We start from the raw sequence: 23,653 nt of genomic DNA, 5'->3' as shown, positions 1-23,653 counted from the left end.
GAATTAAAGAACTGTCTTTGGATGGTAACTTACCGGGTGCTCTACCCAGTAAATGGCCTGCTCGTTGTCATCAAAGTCAACATCATAGCCGTTCTGAAGCCCAGCTACAGGCACCATAGCATCATTACTCTTGTCCTCTGGGTTTAGTGAAATGCCATAGATGATGCTATCTCTCACAACCACTAGGAAAGGATCTTCACCTACAAATAAAGCAGCAGTCAATGAACAAGGACAAGGACAACAAACACAATCTGCTCCCTCTATGGTAAAAAAAAAAAAAACACTAGCTGTCCAGGACTGTTTAAAACAGAGCTATGAAAGAATGATTCCTGGATATGGATTGATCTCAGGGTAATCTCTTTTTTAGTGATTGGAACCTGGTGCAAAATAGGAATCCATCAGCCCTTCATCTATAAAGAGGATTGACTGGTGAAAGTTGTTTCCACAATCTGATTTGCTTTGTCGTCAGAGATTAGAATCAATGAATGGTTACGGGGCATTTTCATTCTTGGATAATCATTGGCCTCAGGGGGGAACTGTGTTCTGCTTGGCTTGAATAAGCTGAAACCTGAGATGAGTTAAGCTGTTGACCCAAGGAGGACTTTGAATTAAAGGTCCCTTGTCTTCTTGAGACCTTGAAAGACGTGCTTATATGATTCTAAATATTTATGACTTGGAACAGCAGTTTACACGGAGTTCTAAATGGAACGCTGTTGACAAGTACCTGGATCAATTTTCAGACTAGTTAGTGTTTTCAAAGATGACTCCTCTTACTAACACTGAGACGGTTTCAAATATGTATCGAAAACCATTACTTCTGCAATAACAGTTTATTTTTTTTTGGATGAATACCTTGGAGGTAAACCAATTTATCAACTGCATCTGACCTGACTTCCTTCTTCATCAAAATTAGTTATGAGTGTTCTCCATTTGGCAGAGATGCATACCTCTGTTGCAGGTGATTTGGTCCTCTGCCAGAGTCCAGCCTGAGGGGCAGGCACACGAGTAGTACCTCGGTCCCACAGCGGAGAGCAAGCAGATATGAGTGCAGGGACTCCTCAAGCAGCGATTCTCACCTGAAAGTTGTGAAATCACACGTGAAAAACCAAGAAGAGTCAACAGAGTAAATCATTCTAAAATGTATTATATGCTGCACATTTGTATAATATCAAAATCAATAATTTATTTATTTATTAGTTTATTTGACAGGGGCCATGCAAAACAAAAACTGTCAAGCCAGAGTTAGCTATAAGCTAGTTTTCATCTGTGGTCCCTGGGCAGGAAGATGTAAACGAATGTACAATACAATTGATAAAAAACATACTAGCATTTAAAACAATACATAGGCTACTCAACACAGTCTATCACTAATAACAACACATTTAAAATTACCTTTCATTGTCTCTAGTTTGATGCATTCAAATGATCACATGACTGTTTTTCCTTGAGCCATAATTTTCAGTTTACATAAGACATACCATAATTCAGATGGTAAACAACGGCTAGTACTGACACCACAGGTAGTACAGATTATCTTTGCCTTACCTGCTGGCTGCCTGGCTGGGTGTACCGCCACTAGACCCATGGGCTGAGGGAGGTTGAACAGCATCACTGTCTGGTTCTCCCCATGCCACTTATGGGCTCGCATCACACGGTTGATGTATCTGTCGGTCCAATACACAAAATCCTCAAAAATGGTAATTGCGTGGGGGTGTTGCAGTACCTTTTCACAGAGAGTAGCAAAAGAAAAAAACAGTGTCTTACACATTCTATGAAAGTAAAAAAAAAATTCTCATTTAACAAAAATATGAGCTTTAGAGATGAGTCAGAAAATGAAGACTCACCAGGTCACTTGCCAGAACTTGCTTCCTGTTGTTGCCGTCATAATCACAGAAGTCAATGAAATCCAAGTAGGCATCGGCAAAGTACAACAAATTGTTTGGGTAGTCAATTGTTAGACCGTTGGGCCAGTATAGTTTGTCACTTATAATAACAGTCCTCAGTTTCCCATCCATGCTGGCCTTCTCAATACGTGGGTTTCTCCCCCAGTCAGTCCAAAACATCAGGTGAGCACTGCAAAACAAATGCTTGTCTTTCAACACCAAGCAGAGACCTCAACATGCATAACATTGCGAGTTACAGTCAGTTGTTTCCCTGTCTGTTACTGACCTATCCCTTGGGTCCAGCACCAGGCCTCTGGGGTTGGTTACATTTTGACTGAGCAGCACAGTGCGGTGGGTACCATCAAGTTTCGACACTTCAATTGTCTCCAAAACGTAGTCAGTCCAGTAGAGGTTCCTGCCCACCCAGTCCACAGCCAGGCTTTCTGTTACAGTCACTCCACTGTCAAATATCTGTCCACAAGAGAGAAGCCCTTAGTTACATTTGTTTGTAAGAGAAAATCAAAGGTAGTGTAAAACTGGGACACAGTTTCAGTGCAATATCTACGTGGTGATGAAAAGGACAATCCAACTCACCACAGTTCTGTCGCTGCCATTTGTATTAGCACTCCAAATTCTATCCTGGCTTGTGTCAGACCAGTACACACGGTCAGTCCCAGAGTCAAAATCCAGGGCCACGATATTGCGTCCATCACGAACAAGAGAGCGGACCACATTGGGCTGGGAGGTTATCTCATCTTGCACAATCTGATTTCGGCTGGCCACGAGCAAGAACGCTTGACGAGAATCTGTAAACAGACATCAAAGTTTTTGTTTTCATGTCTTCTCTCATGCTAATAAGATCACGTCAGTTTTTGCATGTCTACTAAAACTCTACACCAGTACTGTGAAAAAGGCCCTGCTCAGGTAGCTTTCCATGGGGAATGCACTTTTGTCCAAATAATGAGCTATTGTACTGCAAAGCCTTTCAGCGGGTTATCTGTGTGGAAGAAGAGCTCATGTCAGGCACGCTCCCCATAAACAGCCCTTTGTTGGTGATTATGTCCTAATTACGCCAATGATGGCCACTGAGTGACATATATGTTATTTGTCTTATCTGAAGAAATCAGAGCAGCAAGGAGAGACAAGGGAGAAGAAAGACATTGTGTCCATCTCACAGTCTGGGGGCCAAGCTCCCCCTTTATCATTACTCATTCCTGCCCTGCACAGCAGAGGAAACTGAGATATGTAGACTTATCAGCTTGACAACCAAATCACTGTGGGCCAGATTAGTGGCTTATTTCCTATTTTACTGCATGATGAAATTATACATGTTTTTTTTTTTTTACAGTGAAGTATTATGTTCCATTCACAGTAGGTTCAAGACAAATCTCTCCTCACCTGAGGTCTTGCAGGTACGCTGGTCTGCTTCCAGAGTGTAACCATCCTGGCAGTGGCAGCGGAAAGAGCCTCTCTCATTAAAGCAGTGCTGGCTGCATTGACCAGGGGGGTTGCATTCATCTATATCCTCACAGGTTTTAGAGTCATTACTCAGTTGGTAGCCCACAGGACATGTGCACTGGGCCCCGAAAGGACCTTGAATGCAACCGTGGGTGCAGCCGGCATTGTTGTCAGAACAGCTTTCCTGATCTGAGAGAAAAGAAAGGAAAGCACGATTTAAAACAAAAAAAAGGAGAAGAAAACCATCCAAGTAAGTAATGTCTCACGTGACAAAAGTACAAAATCTGTCAAATAATACAACTCATGCATTCTCCTATGGTAACTGATAAACAACGAAGCTCTAACTACTCATTTTGAAGTGCTACTCAGAGACGACCCGCTATATTTTCTGTGCATTTGTTGCAACAATTAACACACTCACTCTACTGACAGCATTTTCCTCTGGTTACGTTTCGAAACTGCTACGTTTGTTGAAAATGAATCAAATCTACTTGCAGCATTTCTAGCAATGATTGAGAGTTTGTTCCTACCTGGCAAAGGCTCATCTGAAAGTAGTGAGAAAGGCAAGAAAGGAAAATCACAGATCATTTTTAGGTTAATACAGCTCAAATCACACACATGCATGATTTTAACACAAATCCAAAGACAAACACTTAAAAACAAAATGAATAAAGCCCATTCGACTTACAGAACAGAAGCTTTATAGGAGTGTAAATGTCAACAAAATTAATTGAGTGTATGATCTTGTTTTTCGTGGGATGTTAAATTTAATTGAATTTGTGAAGGCCAGCAAACTTGGAAATGTAATAAAACAATCAAGACGAGGAATGTTGCAGGCAAAGAAAGCAGAGACCAGACTTACTGCAGAGAGGAGACTCATCAGCACCGTTGGGGCAGTCGGGAGTGTTGTCACACACAGAGGTGATGTTAATGCACACACTGTGACCGGGGCACTGCCACTGCCAGCTCGGACATCGGAAAGGCGGCGTGGGACAATCCCTTTCATCGCTCATGTCCCTGCAGTCGTTGTCCCCGTCACAGATCCAGCTGCGCAGCACACAGTTTCCGTTGTCACAACGGAAGAGTGTGGAGGGGCAGGTGCGAGGCGGACAGGCGTGATGCTCGTCGCTGCCGTCTTCACAGTCTGGATGACCATCGCACTCCCAGGTAGACGGGACACAGCTGCCATCGGACTGACACTGGAACTCACTCTCATGGTGGCACATCCCAGGAGGCCGAGTGGCTGGGATGAGAAAACGCCACAGAATGTCAAAAAAAATTGAGAAAAATACAAAATATGAATGAACTTGATAACTTTGGATAACTTGATGCTTGTCCAACATAACTTTCAAATACTTACGACAGCCTCCCTCATCTGAGCGATCACTACAATCAAAGACTCCGTCACAGCGGTAGTAGGCGTTGACACACTGCTGACCGCTGGAGCACTTGAACTCATTCGCAGTGCAGTTGTAGACTGAAAAATCCAGTGGAGTATGTTAAACCTGGCATTCAATATTCCTGCAGTTTTGTATATGGAGAGCTGAATTGTTGAGCAACACTGGTAATAGGGTCAATAAACTAAGACGCTTAACAAATGCTTGTTGAAATTTAAAGAGCGTTCAATTGACCTCAGCAACTTTTTGAGCATGATCAGCTGATACAAGGAGGGCGTTGCTGAATGCAGTAATTAAGTCATGAATGAATGAATGAATGAATGAATGAATGAATGAATCTCACGGAGATATCGCAGGTCTTTTCTTCCTGCAGTGGTCAGACTCTATAACCAATAATATATATATATATATATGTTGTAAGATATGCTTATTTTTACTTCATTATTTTATATATATCATATTTTTTTGCATTGTCTACTTTGCTATTGTGACACTTGAATTTCCCCGTTGTGGGATGAGTAAAGGACTATCCTAACTTATCTTATCTTATCTTACTCTTTATTAGGATGGAGTAAAAAGCTCAAATTTACAATATCTGAAAGTTAATTGCTAGACTTAAGCCCATTAACAATTAGGTCTTTGGAAAGTCTATATGAAATCTGATAACGGATCTGAATAGCAAAATATTAAAAGATTTCTATAATCCAAAGCACAGAAACTGAATGTCCAAGAAAAACTGTAATCCAGAAAGGTATTTACCGCATCCCTGCTCATCTGCACCATCCACACAGTCCCTGTCACCATCACAGACATAGTTGGGTCCTATGCAACGGTGGTCTGGACACTGAAACTGCCCTGGATGGCAAGTGCTTCCAAGATCTGTCAACACAAATTGTGATTGAGATCCATTCTTTCTCTAAAACATACAATTTTGATGTCTTAAAAGATGGAAAAACACGCTTCAAGAAGTGGCTGATAAATAACAGAGGTGTATCTTTTGTCCAACAGCAGATTCAGCGTAATTTAATAGTCAAATAAAAACTTAAATTTGTAAATTGAGTAGCCACTTCACAAGGTTTTATCTCAATTGTTTTATATTACAGGCTATAAGCATAGGTGCATGTGTCATAACATAAAAACTGTGTATTAAATAGCATAAAGTCATATTAATGTTTCTATCTGTAACAACTGTGTTCTCAACTATTGTATATACTGGCTTGTAATATTCAGCCATCTTCTTGAATGTTTGTCCTGTTTCTATTTTTCTATGTATTCATTTTCAGTTCACAGTCCCTGTATGGACACTCACGGCAGTCAGCTTCATCTGAACCATCCCCACAGTCATTATCAGTGTCACAGCGCCAGGTATGTGGGATGCAGCGGTTGTTGGCACAGGTAAACTGATTGGCAGGGCACGTTCCAGGACCCCGTGTAGGGCAGTTGATCTCGTCACTGTTATCAAAACAATCATTTTGGCCATCACAGCGCCATCCCACCGGCACACAGCGCTTATTGGCACAGGTGAATGCAGTGGGAGAGCAAGTGTTGTCTAAAGAAAGAAAGAGAGAGAGAAAGAGAGAGAGAATGAAAGGAAGATTTAAATAAGTTATGTTAAATGACTTCAATCAACCAAGGGGCTATACAGCAGTTTTTTGTATCTAGTCAGACCAAGCCACTTGTACAAACTGGATTGAAAAGAAATAAAACATTACTGTTAATTCCACAGTTGGCTTCGTCACTGTTGTCATGGCAGTCGTCAACACCATCGCATCTGTAAGTGTTTGGGACACATTTGCCGTTGCCACAGGAGAAGGAGTTGGCTCCGCACTGCAGTGTTGGGGGCTCGTTGGAAGCGTCTTCTACACAAGTCTGCTGGTTGGGCAACAGCTTCATGCCATACGGACAGCCGCACACCCTCTGAGAGTCTGGGGCTGGGAAGCAGAAGTGGCTGCAGTCTCCATTTGGATTTGTTGGCCGATTGCAGAGGTTGGAACCTGAGAGGGAGAGTGGGGTGTAATTACCACGGATATGACTGACAAGCGGGAGTCCCAGCTATGCGTGAATAGTGGAGTGAGAAAAGATGTGAATAAAGCTACTGACCAATCTGAGAGTTGGAGTTGAAAGACTTGACATGCATGATGTGGCTGATACCCCTTCTGATAACGACCATCTCCCCACCATCAGTCTTGCGCACACGTACAATGCCACCCAGGCGCCAGTCAGTGAAGTATGCATAGCCTTTAAGGTATGGGAGCAACAGAGCATACTCTCGGTTACTTTATCTTTCATCTCCTCGTGGTAACAGTAATTGACATGACCATCATTAGAGCAAGAATGACAAGAAGACAAACTAAAGTCTGAGAAAAATACATTCCAATGAGATCCTGCTTGATTTAGATAAAATAATGATCCTTCATTGAAACTTATTAACCCTCCTGTTATGTTGTGGGTCAAACTGACCCTTTTTAAAGTCTATTTTAGGCAATATATACCTTCCAAACCAACTAAATGTATTAATTTATCAAAATTACTTCATATAAAAAAAAGAAAATCAAAATTTAAAATAAAATAAACAAAGATCAATGTCGTGTAAAGCTATTGTATTTATATTTAAGGCTTTTCAATGTACACAAAAAAAGTTTTAACATTAATTTTAATGAAAAATGAGTGAGTTATCCTTATTGAACCATGATCTGTGAGAATTAAAGAACACCAATGGACTAAATCTTGATTTAAATTGTTAGTAATGAAGTTTAAAATTAGATTTTAAAAAATCTGATTGGGATTTTTTGGGGTTCTGACACTTTTGGATAATTGAATATGCCCCGGGTCAAATTGACCCAGGAACATTACTGCTGTTCCAGAGAAACGAACATAACAGGAGGACTAAGCAGATTGATAAATATTCTAATGCTTACCTTCAAAAATGGTGAGACCAAATGGATGGGAGATCTGGGTAATGCGGTCCAAAGAAACCCTGTTCTGTCCATCAAAATTGCTGTGCTCAATTTTGTCAAAGAACGCATCCACCCAGTACAGACGCATTGAGCTGGGTGAAGAAAAAGAGACATAGCAAGACCAGTCACAAATACTGTCAGAGATTGGAAAAATCATTGCAGTAGCAACCAAAATATAAGGATAAAGAATTCAAAGTTACATAAAGGTAAAGAAGAAGGTGACATGGTGCAGCTCTTCTAGCCACATGGACTCACCTCCAGTCGATAGCCAGTCCATTAGGCCAGCCAAGAGTAGTGTTTACAATGGACAGGGCATGTGACCCGTCACCCCAAGCCCTCATAATCTTTGCTGGCCGGTACCAGTCAGTCCAAAAAATATATCTGTCAATGTAAAAAGGCAGAGTGTCAACATCATGATGTGCCTTGAAATAGAAAAGTTAAGATTTATGTTGAAGGGTTCACTTGGAAGATATAACCGGATGTGGATGCCATTTATTGAATATTTAGAGAAACTGTCATTCCCAGTTACTTAAAGCAAAATATGTCTGTGAGGTGGTATTCAGACCTGATCATGTGGTAGAAGATAGAATGTAAATGTCTTACTTTGAACACTTTATAAAATGCACAGTATTCAGGTTACAGAAGCCCTACTTACTTAGACGTCATATTTTAAGATTTTGGATACTTCAACATTGTAGAGCTTTTCTGAGTAAGCTGTGTAACTCCTTCGTGGTCTCTACAATACTGCCCGTCACGCTGAACTAATCTCAGCTGCTGGAAACACAAGCCTTATGACTTTGAGATAATTGGAAATAACAGCTTGTTCGAAATAAAGATTATTTTTATCAGGAGGGTTTTTTTATTGGAGGGCTTTTAGGAAGGGGTATTTCATGTTAACATGTATGAACAAAAATAACTACATTCAAGTAGTTTATTCATGTGAGTTTACATTTTGGAGTGAGTCGCAGTGTCATATGTGGGACGTAACATTGCCCTGCATACTCATGTTACCTTGACTTTATCTGCAAAACCTCAATCCAGCAGAATCCCAAAAACTTTTTGTAGTTTAATGTTGACTTTTCATAATCACAATAACCTCTCCATGGTGGATTAAAATTAAATACCAAGTTAACATTCTAAGACCTGTGTAGTAAAACCTGCAATACAACATGTGTGATTCAGTGCAACAGACAAAAAGTCATATATATTCTCCCATCTCTTCTTATTTACCCGATGAGAGGATGCACCACGATAGCCCTGGGGTTGTTGAGGTTTTGAACGATGGCTCTCCTGGACTTATCCGCTACCTTCATGACGGATATGCTCCTGTATCGCGGGTCAGTCCAATAAAGGTTTTTGGAAATCCAGTCGTAAGCCAGGTCCTCCACTCCATCCACTCTATTGGCTGCCAGTACCTCCCTGCCTGTGCAGATCAAAGCAGTCAGACCCCCGTTTTACACAGATATGAAAGAGGAACACATTTAAATAAATAGGCTGTCAGCTCCCATTTTCCCCATGTGGGCCTGACAGAAAAAACTAGAACAGCTCCAAAAACAACATCGCCGATCAGAGCAGTAGGGTTTCTTCTGTTGAGCAGTGTGGCTGCTCATGGATTATCACTTTAGTACCAGCTTTACTCAGATTAGGTGATAGTTGTGAAAGTAATCATCAATTTTAGGTTAGTCATTCCTATTCATTTCTGAACTATCAGTTTCACATATAAGTTGTTTATATGATCTATTTTCCACTATCCATACTCCTGTCCACTCCCTCCCCCATAGTACCAGTCAGCCCCGTCAGTCACTCCCATAACTCCCTGTATAAGCCTGACTGAATCACATGGTAGAGCTCTCTGCTAGGAAAGAAATTATCAAAGGATGTAAGCACAGAGAAAACACAGGAAAACACATTAGCTTGTAGTAGTTTTTCCTACTCTACTTACATCAGGTTATTACACTATGGTTTTAACGTCATGTGTACATATTTAAAAGACAGAAACTAGATGAAGTTAGCAAGAGAAGATGCTCACCAGTCCCATCCACTTTTTGTTTATAGATTATGTCTTTGGCTGTGTCCGAGAAGAAGATAGCATCGTCTTCAGCACTAAAATCAACCCCAACAAAGTAAGAGGGTGATCCAGTGATGGGCAGAATGATGTCTTCCTGAGTTGACAGGTTAAAGGGAATCCCTCTCACGGCCAGCTGGCTGGAGAACAGCAGGAACTGCCTCACAGCTAAGGAAAGGATAAATCTTTTAACATTTATCGTAAACCAGGAAATGTGCAGTGTTTTTTTTTAGAAGAAAATCAAACAATTACAGTTATAAAAGGTGTGCTTTCTTACCATAACATCGCTTTCCATCAGCATGTAGATCATAGCCCATGCGACATTTGCACCGGTAACCCAATCCTCCATTATCACTTCGGTGACTCAGAACACATATCTGCTCACATCCACCTCTGTCTACACTACAAGGGTTTGACACTGCAGACAAAAACAAAAACAATCCCAATGACTAGAAAAGAAATATGTTAAGAACCATGGATTCTAAGCTGCTTTGACTGCACCTATTTATGGCTTTTCTTTTAGTAACTCTAGCAGTCACATGCCAGAAATTTACCTAATGCAGTGCAGTAAACAACAAAAAACTTTGAGCTGCATCAGGACCAATCAAAGGTGACAAATGTAGATCAGTGAAGGGCTTACCATATGGCTGTTGCAGCTGATGTATTACTGCTACCCCATGAGGAGTCTGAGGTGTATTGTAAACAACCTGAGGACTGCTTTCAGTGAACTTGTTGGCTTTCATCACAGCCATCTTGGTCCAGTCGGTGTAATAGATATTGTGCTCAAACAGACTGATTCCAAATGGATGTGGGATCACAGCACCTCCATGGATCACTGTTTTTCTATTAAAAAAGCATTGATTTGTTACAATATAAATGTGATTTTCAAAGAGATTAACCATCAGAATTCTTGGGACTAATTCTTAATTCATATATGATCAATTTAACCTTAAACTGGGTGATTCTTTAGAAATAAAAAATGACATTATACCTGTGAAGGCCATCATATGTTGCAGTTTCAATGTAGTCATAGCGACTGTCAACCCAGTAGACACGCTGGGCTTCTATGTCCAGTGTGATACCAGCTGGCCAGCCCAGTTTAGTTCGGACAATCCCATAACGGTTGGTTCCATCCATGTAGGCTCGCTCCAAGGCAGGCTGACCATTCAGGGCCTCCCAATCTGAGAAGAACATATACCTGTGAAAGAAGATGAAATATTTATTTATTTATTTATTTATTTATATATTTTGGGGCCTTTTGCCTTTATTTGACAGGACAGTGAAGAGAGACAGGAAATGTGGGGAGTAGTGAGCGGGGGAAGACATGCAGGAAATGGTCGACCGGCCAGGAATCGAATCGGCAACCCCTGCGTCGAGGACTGTAGCCTCTGTATGCGGGGGGCTTAGACTGCTAGGCCACCAGCGCCATGAAGATGAAATATTTAATGTTCCAGTATTGTCCGATGTGGTATCACCAAGCGGCAGCCTTGGATGTTGAAAAATGAAGCCAATGCGAAAGTGCAACATTTAGCAGTTTCATGGATTGTCCACCAGGGGCTGGCCCCAAAGGCCCACAAAAACCCAATTAACACCAAGCGGCAACCTCCGGCCTCAAACGATGAAGCCCATGCAGAAGTGTTATAAACTGCAATTCATCGAGAATCCGCTTGAGGCTGGCTGCAGAAACACCGGAAACCACATAGACACCAATTCAAAAAAGATGATCTTTGCAGCATTAATAAACATGTTTACAGCCTGGTACAAAAAACAGCTTGGCTCGACGAAGCTAATTTCTCTATTGGCACACACTGTACGGGGGGTGAATTTATTTCTAACGCGACAGTTTAGAAGATATTAAGATAATGCCCAAATAAGGACATGACTGCTTTGACTCCCAGTCGGGAACACATAGCTGTTGGCTAGGAGGCTCAAACTCCGCCTCTTTACGTCACACTCTGCCTGGTTGAGTTCCACATTTCCAATATGTCTGCCACCGTCGATTGGCTTCAAAACAGCGCTCAGGAACAGATGGGTAACGTCATGGATACTACGTCCATATTTTACACAGTCTATGATTAACACCCATGTTAAAAAGCCCATTTAAACATCAAAATTAAACATCTACATAGTAGAAACTGACAAATGATTTTTTTACAACCTGTCCGTTTTGAGGATATTGAGACTTGAGAGTTATATATTTGCATAATTAGGGGCATGTTTGAGCTGACTGATGATGTAGCTGGTTGCCAGGAGGCCTTAGATACACCTTCGCTCCACCTCTTTGTGTGTTCCTGGGTAGACTAAATGTTAGGTTGAGTCAGCATTTCCAATATGGTGGCCACTATCATTTGGCTTCAGAATGCCTCTTCAGAAATCAATGGGTGATGTTACTGAAAATACGACCATGTTTTATACAGTCTATGGTTATCACCATAGAAACCACAAGTTAATGGGACATTTCTCTCTCCTGTTCATTACTAAAAGCGTCTTCACAATTACACTATGGGTCCGAGTGGGTGGCCATGCATCGCACCAAAGAGCTGCACATTAATTTACAAGAAAAGAAAATTATCTACTGCCACATGGCTCTCCTCCCCCCTTGAGCTATACTATTGGATTACAATGAGGGTCATCACTTACATTGCTCCTCACTAATCCACCCAGGACAATCTGCTAATCTCACACACACACACCCCATTATTCCATGCCACTGGAGCACGACAGTTACTGTATGTGGGGTTTGGGAACAGGTGGATGGATGAATGAATGTAGATTGGGAGATGTGCTTACCCGACAGTGGGGTCCACCGCCAGCCCTCTAGGGTTTCCCAGGTTTTCAGTGATGAGTGTGACCCGGTTACTTCCATCAAAGTCCACCATGTCAATCCTGTTGACGCTGGCCTCCACCACATACAGTTTATTGTTCACCCAATCCACCGCCAAGTTTTCAGGGTAGTCAACTGATACATTTAAAACCACCTGCATGTTGGAACCGTCCATATCCACAGAAAACACCTGCACACAAAGTACACCATTGTTGACAGGAAATGAGCTCAAAGGAGTCTCTACCATCAGAAATAAAGGGAAGATACTGAGGATATGTCTAATGGAATCACATTTTTAAAATCTAATGTTTGAGATACAATGAAATGCAATGGGTCAATGTAACTTTTCTGCTAGTCTACCCTGGCCACAAAAGGATCCATTCATAAGTGAATATAAATGGAAGAGATGAGAGATTAAATCCACAGATCTCTCTTTCAGGAAACAAACTTCCAAATCAGCTCTGGTATATTCTGGCTTCAGTCTGAGTTTGACCAAATCTTTCATATTTTCAGGCTTTTGTGAAAAAAAGGGATTTAATGAATTTCTTCATGAGGCAAAACAAAAACAATAAAGTGAAACGTTGTGCATGTGAGCAAATGTAAAGATATAGACTTGAAAAATTACACATCATTAAAAAGTGAGTATTAAAATAAGGAAAGGTAACAAAAGTACAACTTTTAGTGGACAAAGAAAGTAAGAGAGACAAAATTCTGTCATGTTAATTTCCATGAAGCCTGTATATTGATTTTCAGAACCTGCCACTCCACCAATAACATAATGGCACCAGTTTCTTAGACTGGAAGCCCTATCTGCAGACAGCTGTTTAGGGGGTTACTGCTCTGAGCGGCTTTGCCTTTTTGGAAACAAGATCCATTTTCATCTGACCTGTTTTAAGAGAAACTGAAGATGTGGAAATACCCTGGTAGTTTAACCTTTCTGGTTGCATTCACATGCCCTGTTTGTGCCTTCCCTACTTTTAATCAGATGCCCAGTCTTAGAAAAGTCTAAGCCTTTGGCCCGGTGGCTGTAGTTCAAAACACTGAGGGGCTGAACAAAGACTTTTTAGCTAGCCAAAGAATGCATAAAGATGGACAGTGCCACTGAAAACAAATACAGCATGATTACTTCCAACATGATCGAGTTACAAAAATTGCACCCTGGTATGTGAACATCATACCTGCCTATCAGACAGGTTTCAAGATTAGGCCATTTGGATTCCATTCCTCATCTACTTCCCTTCATTATTACCCAGCCGCAAAGGAGCCAACAGCTATCCCATTATTATAGTATCAACATTGCAGATATTCTAAAGGATAGCAAAAATAATTTCTTTCGGGAAAGCTCCAGTGTAGTATTTCCAATAACAAGAAACTGGTCTACGCTTACCCCGGCAAAACAGAACTTTGGATTTCATTAGTGAAATGGATGTGAAAATCTGATTGAAAAATGTACCTTATTCTGAATGGTATCAGTCCAGAAGATTCTATTGAGACTATAATGGAAATCCACTCCCACTGCAACCCCTCTGTTCTGTGACTGGATCAACGTGCGGAAACTGTTGCCATGGATGTCACCAATTAGCAAGTCTCTGCCATTTGAAAATATCAAGGATGGGACACCAGCTGCAGGAGACATGAACAACAATTTAAAAAACAACATGACATATATGAAAACAATAGTCAATTTTGAAGTTTGCATGCTGAACTGAAGTATCAGTGGAAATTTACAGAAAGAAAGTCCCTGACTCAGACTAATGAAGGAAGCGCTCTTTCCAGCCACTATCATTACACACTCTTTTCACCAAAGCTAGAGGCAGAGAGGTCAGCCTCTCAGTCAACACTCTTTCTAGGTTCCACAAAAGAGAGAGATTAACTAAAACAACCTTTGGTACGCAACAATGCACTAGAAAGGAGCGCAGACGGTCAGTAAAGCAGCCGCGGAGCCTGGCAAACAGGAAAGGAGGCCATGCTAATGAACCTCATTTGGATGAATCATTCACACATTTAACATCTGGGCATTCTGTATGTAAGGCAATCTTTAACTCAGAAAAAAAAAGAAGTAGGAAATGACACTCACTTGAGGTGTCAGCTCTGCAGTATCTGTGCTGCTCCAGGATGTAACCCTCTCGACAGCTGCAGCGATGGGAGCCTATGCGGTCCTCACACAGCTGGTCGCACACACCCCACATTGAACAGTCGTCAAAGTCTGCAGCATGGAATCAAATCCACAGAAGAGGAGGGTTACTTAAACAGAAGCTGATCTATTTGTTTCAGTAATGTAACACTTTAAACACATTTGAAAGAAAAGGATAATATACTAAAAACTGAAATGAAGTGTGAATCAAAATAACATACCAATGTGATCCTTTTAAAACAATTTCTGAGCACAGTATTTAAACATACAAAAATAACTGATTTATGAACACATCTAGATGGTTATAATGTTATATGAGTCAGTTAGATTCCACAATGATAGATGCCTCTGGTATAATGTCCACTCAGGTGAACTTAGCAGCAAGAAAATTACTTCCTGTGAGACTTCTCTTTATATTTCAAAAAGTAACTTGAGAAATGTGTTCAAATCAACAGTGAGGCACTTTTTTTTGTCTGCAAAAGAAAAAATGATATAATTGCTTGATTATTAAATCCCAAAGAGTAGTGCATGTTTGGTTCGTCTGTTTCTGTTAGGTCTCAGCTTCACTGTAAATATTTTGTCACACAGAGGCTTGACTCTGGCTTTGTTTGGAGGGATGAACCAAGCGGCCACCTCCAGTCTAAAAATATGAGTCCAATGTGGAAGTGCTAAAAACTGAAGTTAATTGATGATCCGCTCCGGAAGTACCGTAAACCACATACACACCAATTCAAAAAAGCTGATCTTTACAGCAGAAATAAACATGTTTACAGCCTGGTACAAAAGACAAGTGTAGTCTGGCTTGCTCATTTCTCAATCTGCACACACTCTACGGGGGGTGAACTTCGAAGATATTCAGATTACAAGTCTTCCAATGAGAGGCACAGCTGACTTGATTGACAGGCAGGAACACTGTAGCTGTTGGCTAGGAGGCTCAGAGGCCGCCTCTTTATGTCACAATCGCTCAACAGCAGCAATATGACTGCCGACGCCGATTTGCCTCAAAACAGCTCTTCAGAAACCGATGGGTGACATCACGGATACTACGTCCATATTTTATACAGTCTATGACTAGAACACACTCTGCAACAGATTCTATATTTTCTAGTGATTATTAATTAATTAGGGTCTCAGTGGAATAAGAAATGAATGTCATTGTTTACATTCACCATATTTAGTAAGCTTTTTGGTGTTCTTACAGTATCTTGTGACTGAGTATTAGTGTCGTAAACAAAATTAAGAGGAAGAAAATTCTAAAGTCTTAAAATGTTTTAAAGAGCTTCCATCATTAGCTTCTGCTTCACCCATCTTTTTTGTTTATCAAAAGTAGAAATGTTCAATTAACTCCCCTGCTATGTTCGTTTCTTAGGGACAGCAATAATGTTCCTGAGTCAATTTGACCCGGGGCATATTTAATGATTCAAAAGTGTCAGAACCCAAAAAATCCCAATTTACATTTTTTAAAATGTCATTATTAACTCCATTACTAACCATTTAAATCAATATTTAGTGCAGTGGTGTTCTTTAATTCTGACAGATCATAGTTCAAAGAGGATAATTCACTTGTTTTTTATAAAAATTCATGTTAAAACTTTTTTTATGTACATTGGAAAGAGATTGGGGTGACATATGTATCACAGTTACAAAGAAACATTTAGTATTATACACTTCTGACCCCTTTTAGCCTCCACTTTGACTGCAGGGTTAAATTGACCCATGAACAGTATCTATGTAATATAAACATGCAGGGGGCTGATTAAGCCAAGCAGAAGAAATTTCATAGCGAAAAACTACTTTTAACACTTTTTAAAGTGGGTCAATTTGACCCACAACATAACACGAGTGTTAAATGGACGAGCACTCAACATTACAACTCATCCTTTCAATCGTCTAGATAAAAGAAACTTCATTATGGGGCAAGAGTAACGTAACATCAATGAAGGACATATACCTATACATGAGCGACTGTCGTTGCTGCTGACGATGTATCCAGAAGGACAAGAACAGACCCCTCCATCAGGGGAAGCATTGCAACGATGCTCACAGCTCAAAGAGGCACATCTCAAGATGCCTGAACAACACAAAAAACAGATTTATTCATTACTATACACACAGCAAAGGTTCTCTGATATAAATGATGCTAAAGTGAATTTGATAGTAGCTGTGTTGGTACTAACTGCAGTTGTGTCCAGCCGTTGTGTTGGTTTCATCCTCTCCATCAGGACAGTGAGGCGTCCCATCACACAGCTGATCCATGGGAATACACACACCAGAGGATGGACAGGGCCATTCTCCTGGGTAACATTCCCGTGCTACGTTATCTGAAATCAACACAATTACATCAACTATGTCAGAGCTTTCTGTACAAAAACAATATCAGAAAACAGATCAGCAGAAAGTTTTAATTTGACTCAGGCTGTTGGATATTCAAAGATATTCAGTATGGGAGGTGGAATCAAGTACAGAAAGTCTCCAAAGGAATGTGGTGCTGATCTAAAGAAAGTCGTGTCCAAGACTTTATTGTCAGGGAAATTACTGTCACTTTAAATCGATGCAGGGGAGTGGAGCTTTGAGGGGGTCACATGGGGGCTCAGAGAACTTCTGCAGCCCATCCTCTAAAAACACACACTCTTCACAGCCGTGTGTAGGAATTCTAAAGCCCTTTGGGGGGCTGCGCAATCTTGTGCCACAAAGAGCCATTTGAATAACACACTTAAAGGAGCACAGGCATAGCGTCTTGCTAGCACGAACCAACCATGGAGACTGGACATGAATCAGGATCACACAGAGAGCTTGAGCTGTTAACCACTTCTTGTGTCCTAAAAGTAAAAATGAACCCGATTTAAAGATAAACTGATTTAACTGTTACATTCTTACCACAGCCTTTTTCATCTGCATTGTCCTCACAGTCATCCTCTCCATCACAAACCCAGACTTGGTGGATGCAGCGGCCACTGGGACATGTGAAGTAGTTCCCTCTGCATGTAGGATACGCTGTGAGTAAAAAAGAATATCAATAAACAAGAATGATCAGAGGATAAGTTACAATATGTCACAATTTAATAGAAGAGAAGAGGACAGACACTGGAGGTTTGGTTTAAACTGCAGAGAATAGAAAAGTCTAGGCTACATACTGCAGTTTAGCTCGTCACTCCTGTCTCCACAGTCATCATCATGGTCACAGACATAACGTTGAGGAACACACACCCCGTTGTGACACTGAAACAGGCCCGTGTTGCAATGCTGTGCTGAAGAAAACACAACAGGGAAAGAAAAGAAAGGAGACTTGGTGGTGATGTCACATTAAAGGTAGTAGTTGTCCACTTGAACGATTTATTGCTCAAATTTTCTGTCTTCTTACTGCAGTTTGCCTCATCAGAGCCATCCCGGCAGTCAAGTACATGGTCACATCGCTGGGTCCGGTTGTAGCACGCCCCATTTGCACACCTCAGCTCCGTACACTCGGGGTAATCTGGAAGATTAAATCATCATCAGGCCAATGCTATTCATTCAACTCAACCTGACAACTGTGTTCTTTTAAGCCTCTAAGAGGTGGAAAGCTTGGCGAATGGGAAGGATAAGAGACGAAAACTTAATGCCACCACCATAACAACAGCAGTCGTCACAGCATTCTTTATGCAATTGTGAGATTACCACAGTGTGTAGCGCTGCGAGTCTACCATGTCGGCACAATAATGGCATAGCAGCTGAACTTCAGCTTGACTAATCCACCAAGGAATCTGCAATCAACCTCTGACAACAAGAAGCATATTGTGGCCCATTCTGTCACTCAGCGAGCCTCTTAATCTTAACAAATTGATTAAAATGCCACAGGAGCCTGAGATAATAAAAAAAAAGGAAACCACCCTGGAGAAGACTTACGGCAGTCTCTCTCATCAGACCCATCTGAGCAGTCGGCCATACGGTCACATCGGTATTCTTCAGGGATGCATGCCCCGTTACTGCAACTGAACTGGCCACTGGTGCATGTCCTTCCGGCTGGGGAGAGATTGGAGAATGAATTAGCAGCATGAAGAAAGGTTTTATTCATTAACAGAGTTTCTCATACAGTATGCATGTGATATTCTTGTACTGTAGATATAAGTACCAAGACCTTATCCAATTCCCTAAATTCCTCAGTGCTACAGACCCTTTGGCTACTCAATATTAAAGATCTTATTACTCAAACTTCATTCAGGGCATGTTTTAGCCATAAAGATGGCCCCCCTTAATTGAATGATTGCATTATATTAGGTACGATATACTCACGTTTCAACAAAGCAATTCCTGAACATATCTTCATTTTAAATAAATTAAACATACAAGCTAGTCAACTGGAGGACAACTGGAATAATGCCTTGATACATGATTATTTTCAGGGAAACATAAACATTGTATAAAAAGTTGGATATAATGTGAAGTGTCCTTACGGCAGTGTTGCCTCTCGTCTGAGCCATCTTCGCAGTCCTCCTCATCATCACACACCCACGATTCAGGGATACACTCACCGTCACTCAAACACTGGAAATGACGCTCATCACAGGTTACCTGAGCTGTGGGAATACATGTAGAGCATTTTGTTATTTACAACAGCTGTCTGTAAGCGAGGGGTAAAAAGGAAAATAAGTCACTTTTACTGAAGTGTATTGATTTTTATCTACCCTGAATTAAGGGCATAGATATTGTGCTTTGTGCAGCACTTAAATTACTAGTTATTTTCTAGATTGAGATTTTACAATTAAAGAAAAAACAAAGAAGCACAAAATACAATATAATTAAATTGTAAACTTGGGCTTCAAGCAGTGCTGACAGGGTGGATAAAGCAGAGGTTTGCTGCATATTGGGGTGTGGAGAAAGTCTGGGTTTGATGCATGTTAGATAGAGCAGGATTCAGGTGTGGTGAATTATACCACGATATTGAAATTATTTGACCTTGTAGATTTTCAAACTGCACAAATTGTGTATAAGGCAAGGAAAAATCTCCTTCCAGGAAATATTCAAAGATTGTTCTTTGAAAGAGAGGTGGGTTATACCTTAAGAGGGAAGTTAAGATTAAAGATGGTGAGTGTTCGGACCACAAGAAAAAGCTTTTGTATTTCAATCTGTGGTGTAAAACTGTGGAACAGTCTCAACATGGAGCTACAGCAGTGTCAGAACATAATCCAGTTCAAGAAGAAGTATAAAGAAATGATTTTCCTGAGGTACAAGGAGGAAGACAAGTGTTGAGAATCACGAGGGGTTTGCTTTTGATTGTAGGTGTAAATATGAAGATTTGACTTGTGGGAGTGCACTAGTATAATGCCTGAAAATAGTGAATGAAGGGGTAGGATTAGATAAGTTTTAACTTCTTCACACTCCTTTTCACACATGTAAAGTAAAATGTTTCATTGCTTGCTAATGGAACTGATGGATTTTGTTTCTTTTGTATAACTATTTATTCTTTTCTACTTGTATGTTTTTTTTTCTATTTTACTTTTACATGTTTGAAAAAAAGACATCAAATCAAAAAAAAAAAAAATCAATTGATGTGGAGCAGCTCAGGCTGTGCTGCATTTTGATGTCTTCATCAAACACAGGACAGTCAAAACAGCTCTGAATTGCCATATGAATGTAATTGTGAGATATGATGAATTCACTATTATAATCAAACTTTAAGAGCAGTACTTTCAGGACATTTATAACACTTTAGAATTTTCAAAGCCAGACTTCCCAGCCCCCTCAGTGTGTGATTATGAGTGACTTACGGCAGTCGTGCTCATCAGAGTCATCCATACAGTCTGATGTGCCGTCACAGTGCCAGTCACCTGGTATACATCGTCCTGTCCCACAGCGGAACTGCCCCAACTCACATCCTACACAGACATGCGATAACTCAGTTAAGTGTGAAGCTTTTCTTTGTGTGCTTTTCAGGTTTGTATCAACAGTTGTTTTTCTCTTTTTTAATGTTCATTACTGATAAGCCAAGAGGAGAAACACAGAAAAACTGTATCAACTAACGATTTCTGAATTTCTTTCTGAACATTCTATGCTTAATAAAGATAAACCTGGCCTATGGTGGTAGAGGGTGCCTTCCACTGATAGAGCATGTTGTTAACAGCATCGACAAGCCTTGGAGACAAGCGTGCCAGCCATCTCCCCCCTCAAACAGTTACACAACCCTTCCTGCACTCATCACGAGCCTGCTTTTGATGTTCTCGCTGAGTGGCATCTGTAGAGATAAGGTACCACCACCACTCTACCTTCCCTAACGTTTTCCAGGAAAGATTGATTCAGGCAGCATAGCTCAGTGGCAGAGCACTCCATCAGACCCGTCCATATAGGAATGTGCAATTCTGATTGTCTCTCTGACAGCCTGATTTATGGTGCGTGCTGTTCCTGTCTGGTCTGAGATGTAATTGGAATAAATAGTGGTACTGGGTGGTACCACAACCATTTCAACCCAAATTCTTTGTGTGAAGAGTTGTGAGGTGGTGATTGGTGGTGCACGAGTGGGATTGGTTGTGTATTTTTGTCCAGTCTGATCTTGTAGAGGAAACATTCTTCCTTATTGATCAAGCAGCTTCCTACAAATGCAAAATATTGGTGCTACTGTAATAAAATGGTGAAGTACTCCATAGCTGAAGCTCCAGAACTCCACTATAGTGTCTTGAGGTTGAGATGTCTTCAGTTCAAACTGCCAGAAAATGAATGACCTTAAAACTCACATGATGAATTCTGTCTGAATGACATATTTATTATATTCAGAGTCAGTTTATCTTCTCCATTATGTAATGTCCCTGTAAACAGTTGAATCACTTCCCAAACAGTAGTAAGAACACTGCCTGTTGCACTGAAATTCTTGCATGCTCCCCAAACACAACTGCCTTTCGACCAATTCAACAAAACAAGCTGCACATTTCGCTCCTTCAGCAGTCATCCAGGAGGGTAAAGTTTTTCCTGCTCAGTTTACTAATGTTAAAATTGCTCACTGTCTGCTCAAAGGGAGCCTTTGTTGAAGTGCAGTGATCCCTGAGATCTCAGCATCATCTAATGTATGGCAAAAGTGTCACATACAGCTGGAAGAAATGAGCTTTAATGAACAAACACATCTCTGTCAACAATAACAGGCGACAATTTCACAACAGTTTTGTATGAAACGATGTTAAACGTCACTACTGTCCTCCCAGCGTTCTCTTTCTCAATTGATCACATTGAATAAAACAAAGTGGTTATACATTAAGACTTAGGTTGACACCCTAAAACCATGTATGCCAGAGAGAAACCAATCTGCTGGAGACTTTCAAATGCAGCCACTGTTTCCTGACAGTGTATCCTGACAGTATCACTTCTGGGAAAGGTGACAGACACACTGAAGCTGAACCTTTCAACAGCACTATCTCATGTGAGGGTTCTTTTTACAGTCTGAAAAGAAAAGAGTGTCTTTCTGGTAACTTTTTCTCTAATCCTTTAAATTCTACATCTTTATTCTAACAAAGCCACAGTTTCACTATGTCAGTCCATATAAGTAAAGGCAGAGGCCATGGAAATCTCCCATTCAGTATGTTTAATTGGAGTCTTGTTATTCAAGTTTTTTTTGTTTTTGACGGTTTAGTGATTTTGTTTAGTTAAATGTTTTCCTTTCCCTACTCTACTTGCTTTGTCTTTTCTAATTAGCAACTTAAACCCACAGCAGGAGACAGCACCGCACTTTCCATGCAGGAAGATAAGGACTTCCTACTATTGCCCAACAAAGAAGAGCAGTAGAGGAATTTTCATTAGAATGAAGCCCCCGAATGCTTTAACCCCACTGTGAATTTACAATGACACAAAAGAGGTGCCAGCAGGGATGCAAACTCATAACTGGAAGTGTCACCCTAAAAAAGCTACTCTGGAGATGGACAGCAGAAAGCAGAGTACAGTAGTACTCACTTCCTGGGATACAGTAAAAAAAAAAGGTGAAACTTAAGCTCCACTCTGAAGGCCACCCATTACGAAAACACCTGTCCACGACCACTGAAACATCTCCTTCTTGTCACATGGGGTGTCTGAAAGATGTCTTCAAGCTTTCATCAATGCCGTCTTGTTTTGGGCCAAGTCCTCTGGACTCTCTGAATGTGAGTGGAGAAAAGTGGAGAAAGCGGCTGCTGGCAGCATGAGACGCTGGACCTGTCCATGCTGTCAGAGCGGAGTGCTGCTGCCTATTTCATATGGAAATCAATGCAGCAGAAAGCAGTCAATTGCCAAACAAGTGACTTTGGCTCTTACAGCTACACACAAAACTGTGAAAAAAAACAAGGGGGCTTTGGCAGTGGCATGGAAGCAAAAGGAAGGAATAAATAGAGAGAGGAATAAAGCCTTGGTCTGGTTAGAATTGAGGAATACTCAACATGATTTTTGGTGCGTGCCTTCACAAAAGCATGGGTACAAGATTGATAAATAAAGATGTCAAAATGCTATCAAACTGTTCAACCCCACAAAATAAGACACAGCTTGCCAACTGTTTATTGGAACATACACTTCACCCAGAGCGTCTGTAACCTAGACAGAGAGAGCTGCAGGAAAACAAAGGATTTGCTCCTGATTGGTGCCAACTGTGTTCCTGTTTCTAACGCAGTGTAACTGTTGCACAAGGATTTAGGATCCTGTGCCGGAAAAGAGGCCTGAGTGCGTGAGGTTTAGAGTGAATTTGCTGGTCAAGACTGTGTGTTTTAAAGATTGTAGAATCCTTTAATGATGTTATCACAGATTCAACCTAAGACACCCACACCTGTAGAAATACAAACAGAGGACTATTAGATCAACAACATAATGCTGATTCTCATCATTTGTTCCTTGTTGTAGGACTAGATAATTATTTGTAACATCATTAGAGTTGTTATTGTGCACTTAATAGGTCATAGAATGGACTGGACAATGATTAATAAAGAAAACAACTAGATCTACTGGCAAAAAATGT

At 40.8% G+C, this 23,653-nt stretch overlaps 1 protein-coding gene across 1 annotated transcript in view; it reads right to left on the bottom strand.

Moving 5' to 3' along the window:
- The window catches only part of lrp2a (low density lipoprotein receptor-related protein 2a), a 65,897-nt gene that overhangs the window by 39,571 nt on the left and 2,673 nt on the right, over nt 1-23,653 (bottom strand). The window contains exons 3-34 of the mRNA XM_034694361.1: nt 20,463-20,570; nt 19,149-19,271; nt 18,601-18,717; nt 18,080-18,190; nt 17,853-17,966; nt 17,596-17,712; nt 16,896-17,039; nt 16,670-16,789; nt 14,662-14,790; nt 14,038-14,207; nt 12,551-12,774; nt 10,752-10,958; nt 10,401-10,603; nt 10,038-10,178; nt 9,725-9,928; nt 8,926-9,118; nt 7,951-8,076; nt 7,657-7,787; nt 6,839-6,976; nt 6,451-6,732; nt 6,048-6,287; nt 5,498-5,617; nt 4,702-4,818; nt 4,204-4,584; nt 3,872-3,886; nt 3,282-3,530; nt 2,478-2,689; nt 2,170-2,354; nt 1,845-2,073; nt 1,546-1,723; nt 948-1,076; nt 34-200 (exon numbers count right to left, since the gene is read on the bottom strand). Of these exons, the coding sequence (XP_034550252.1) occupies nt 34-200; nt 948-1,076; nt 1,546-1,723; nt 1,845-2,073; nt 2,170-2,354; nt 2,478-2,689; nt 3,282-3,530; nt 3,872-3,886; nt 4,204-4,584; nt 4,702-4,818; nt 5,498-5,617; nt 6,048-6,287; nt 6,451-6,732; nt 6,839-6,976; nt 7,657-7,787; nt 7,951-8,076; nt 8,926-9,118; nt 9,725-9,928; nt 10,038-10,178; nt 10,401-10,603; nt 10,752-10,958; nt 12,551-12,774; nt 14,038-14,207; nt 14,662-14,790; nt 16,670-16,789; nt 16,896-17,039; nt 17,596-17,712; nt 17,853-17,966; nt 18,080-18,190; nt 18,601-18,717; nt 19,149-19,271; nt 20,463-20,570 (5,324 nt within the window). The remainder of the gene's footprint in view (nt 1-33; nt 201-947; nt 1,077-1,545; nt 1,724-1,844; nt 2,074-2,169; nt 2,355-2,477; nt 2,690-3,281; nt 3,531-3,871; nt 3,887-4,203; nt 4,585-4,701; nt 4,819-5,497; nt 5,618-6,047; nt 6,288-6,450; nt 6,733-6,838; nt 6,977-7,656; nt 7,788-7,950; nt 8,077-8,925; nt 9,119-9,724; nt 9,929-10,037; nt 10,179-10,400; nt 10,604-10,751; nt 10,959-12,550; nt 12,775-14,037; nt 14,208-14,661; nt 14,791-16,669; nt 16,790-16,895; nt 17,040-17,595; nt 17,713-17,852; nt 17,967-18,079; nt 18,191-18,600; nt 18,718-19,148; nt 19,272-20,462; nt 20,571-23,653) is intronic.

Source organism: Notolabrus celidotus, chromosome 10 (assembly GCF_009762535.1).
Source record: "Notolabrus celidotus isolate fNotCel1 chromosome 10, fNotCel1.pri, whole genome shotgun sequence".
In the NCBI taxonomy this organism is placed as follows: Eukaryota; Metazoa; Chordata; class Actinopteri; order Labriformes; family Labridae; genus Notolabrus; species Notolabrus celidotus.
The sequence above is the reverse complement of the archived record's forward strand: the minus strand, read 5'-3'. Positions and strand labels throughout refer to the sequence as shown.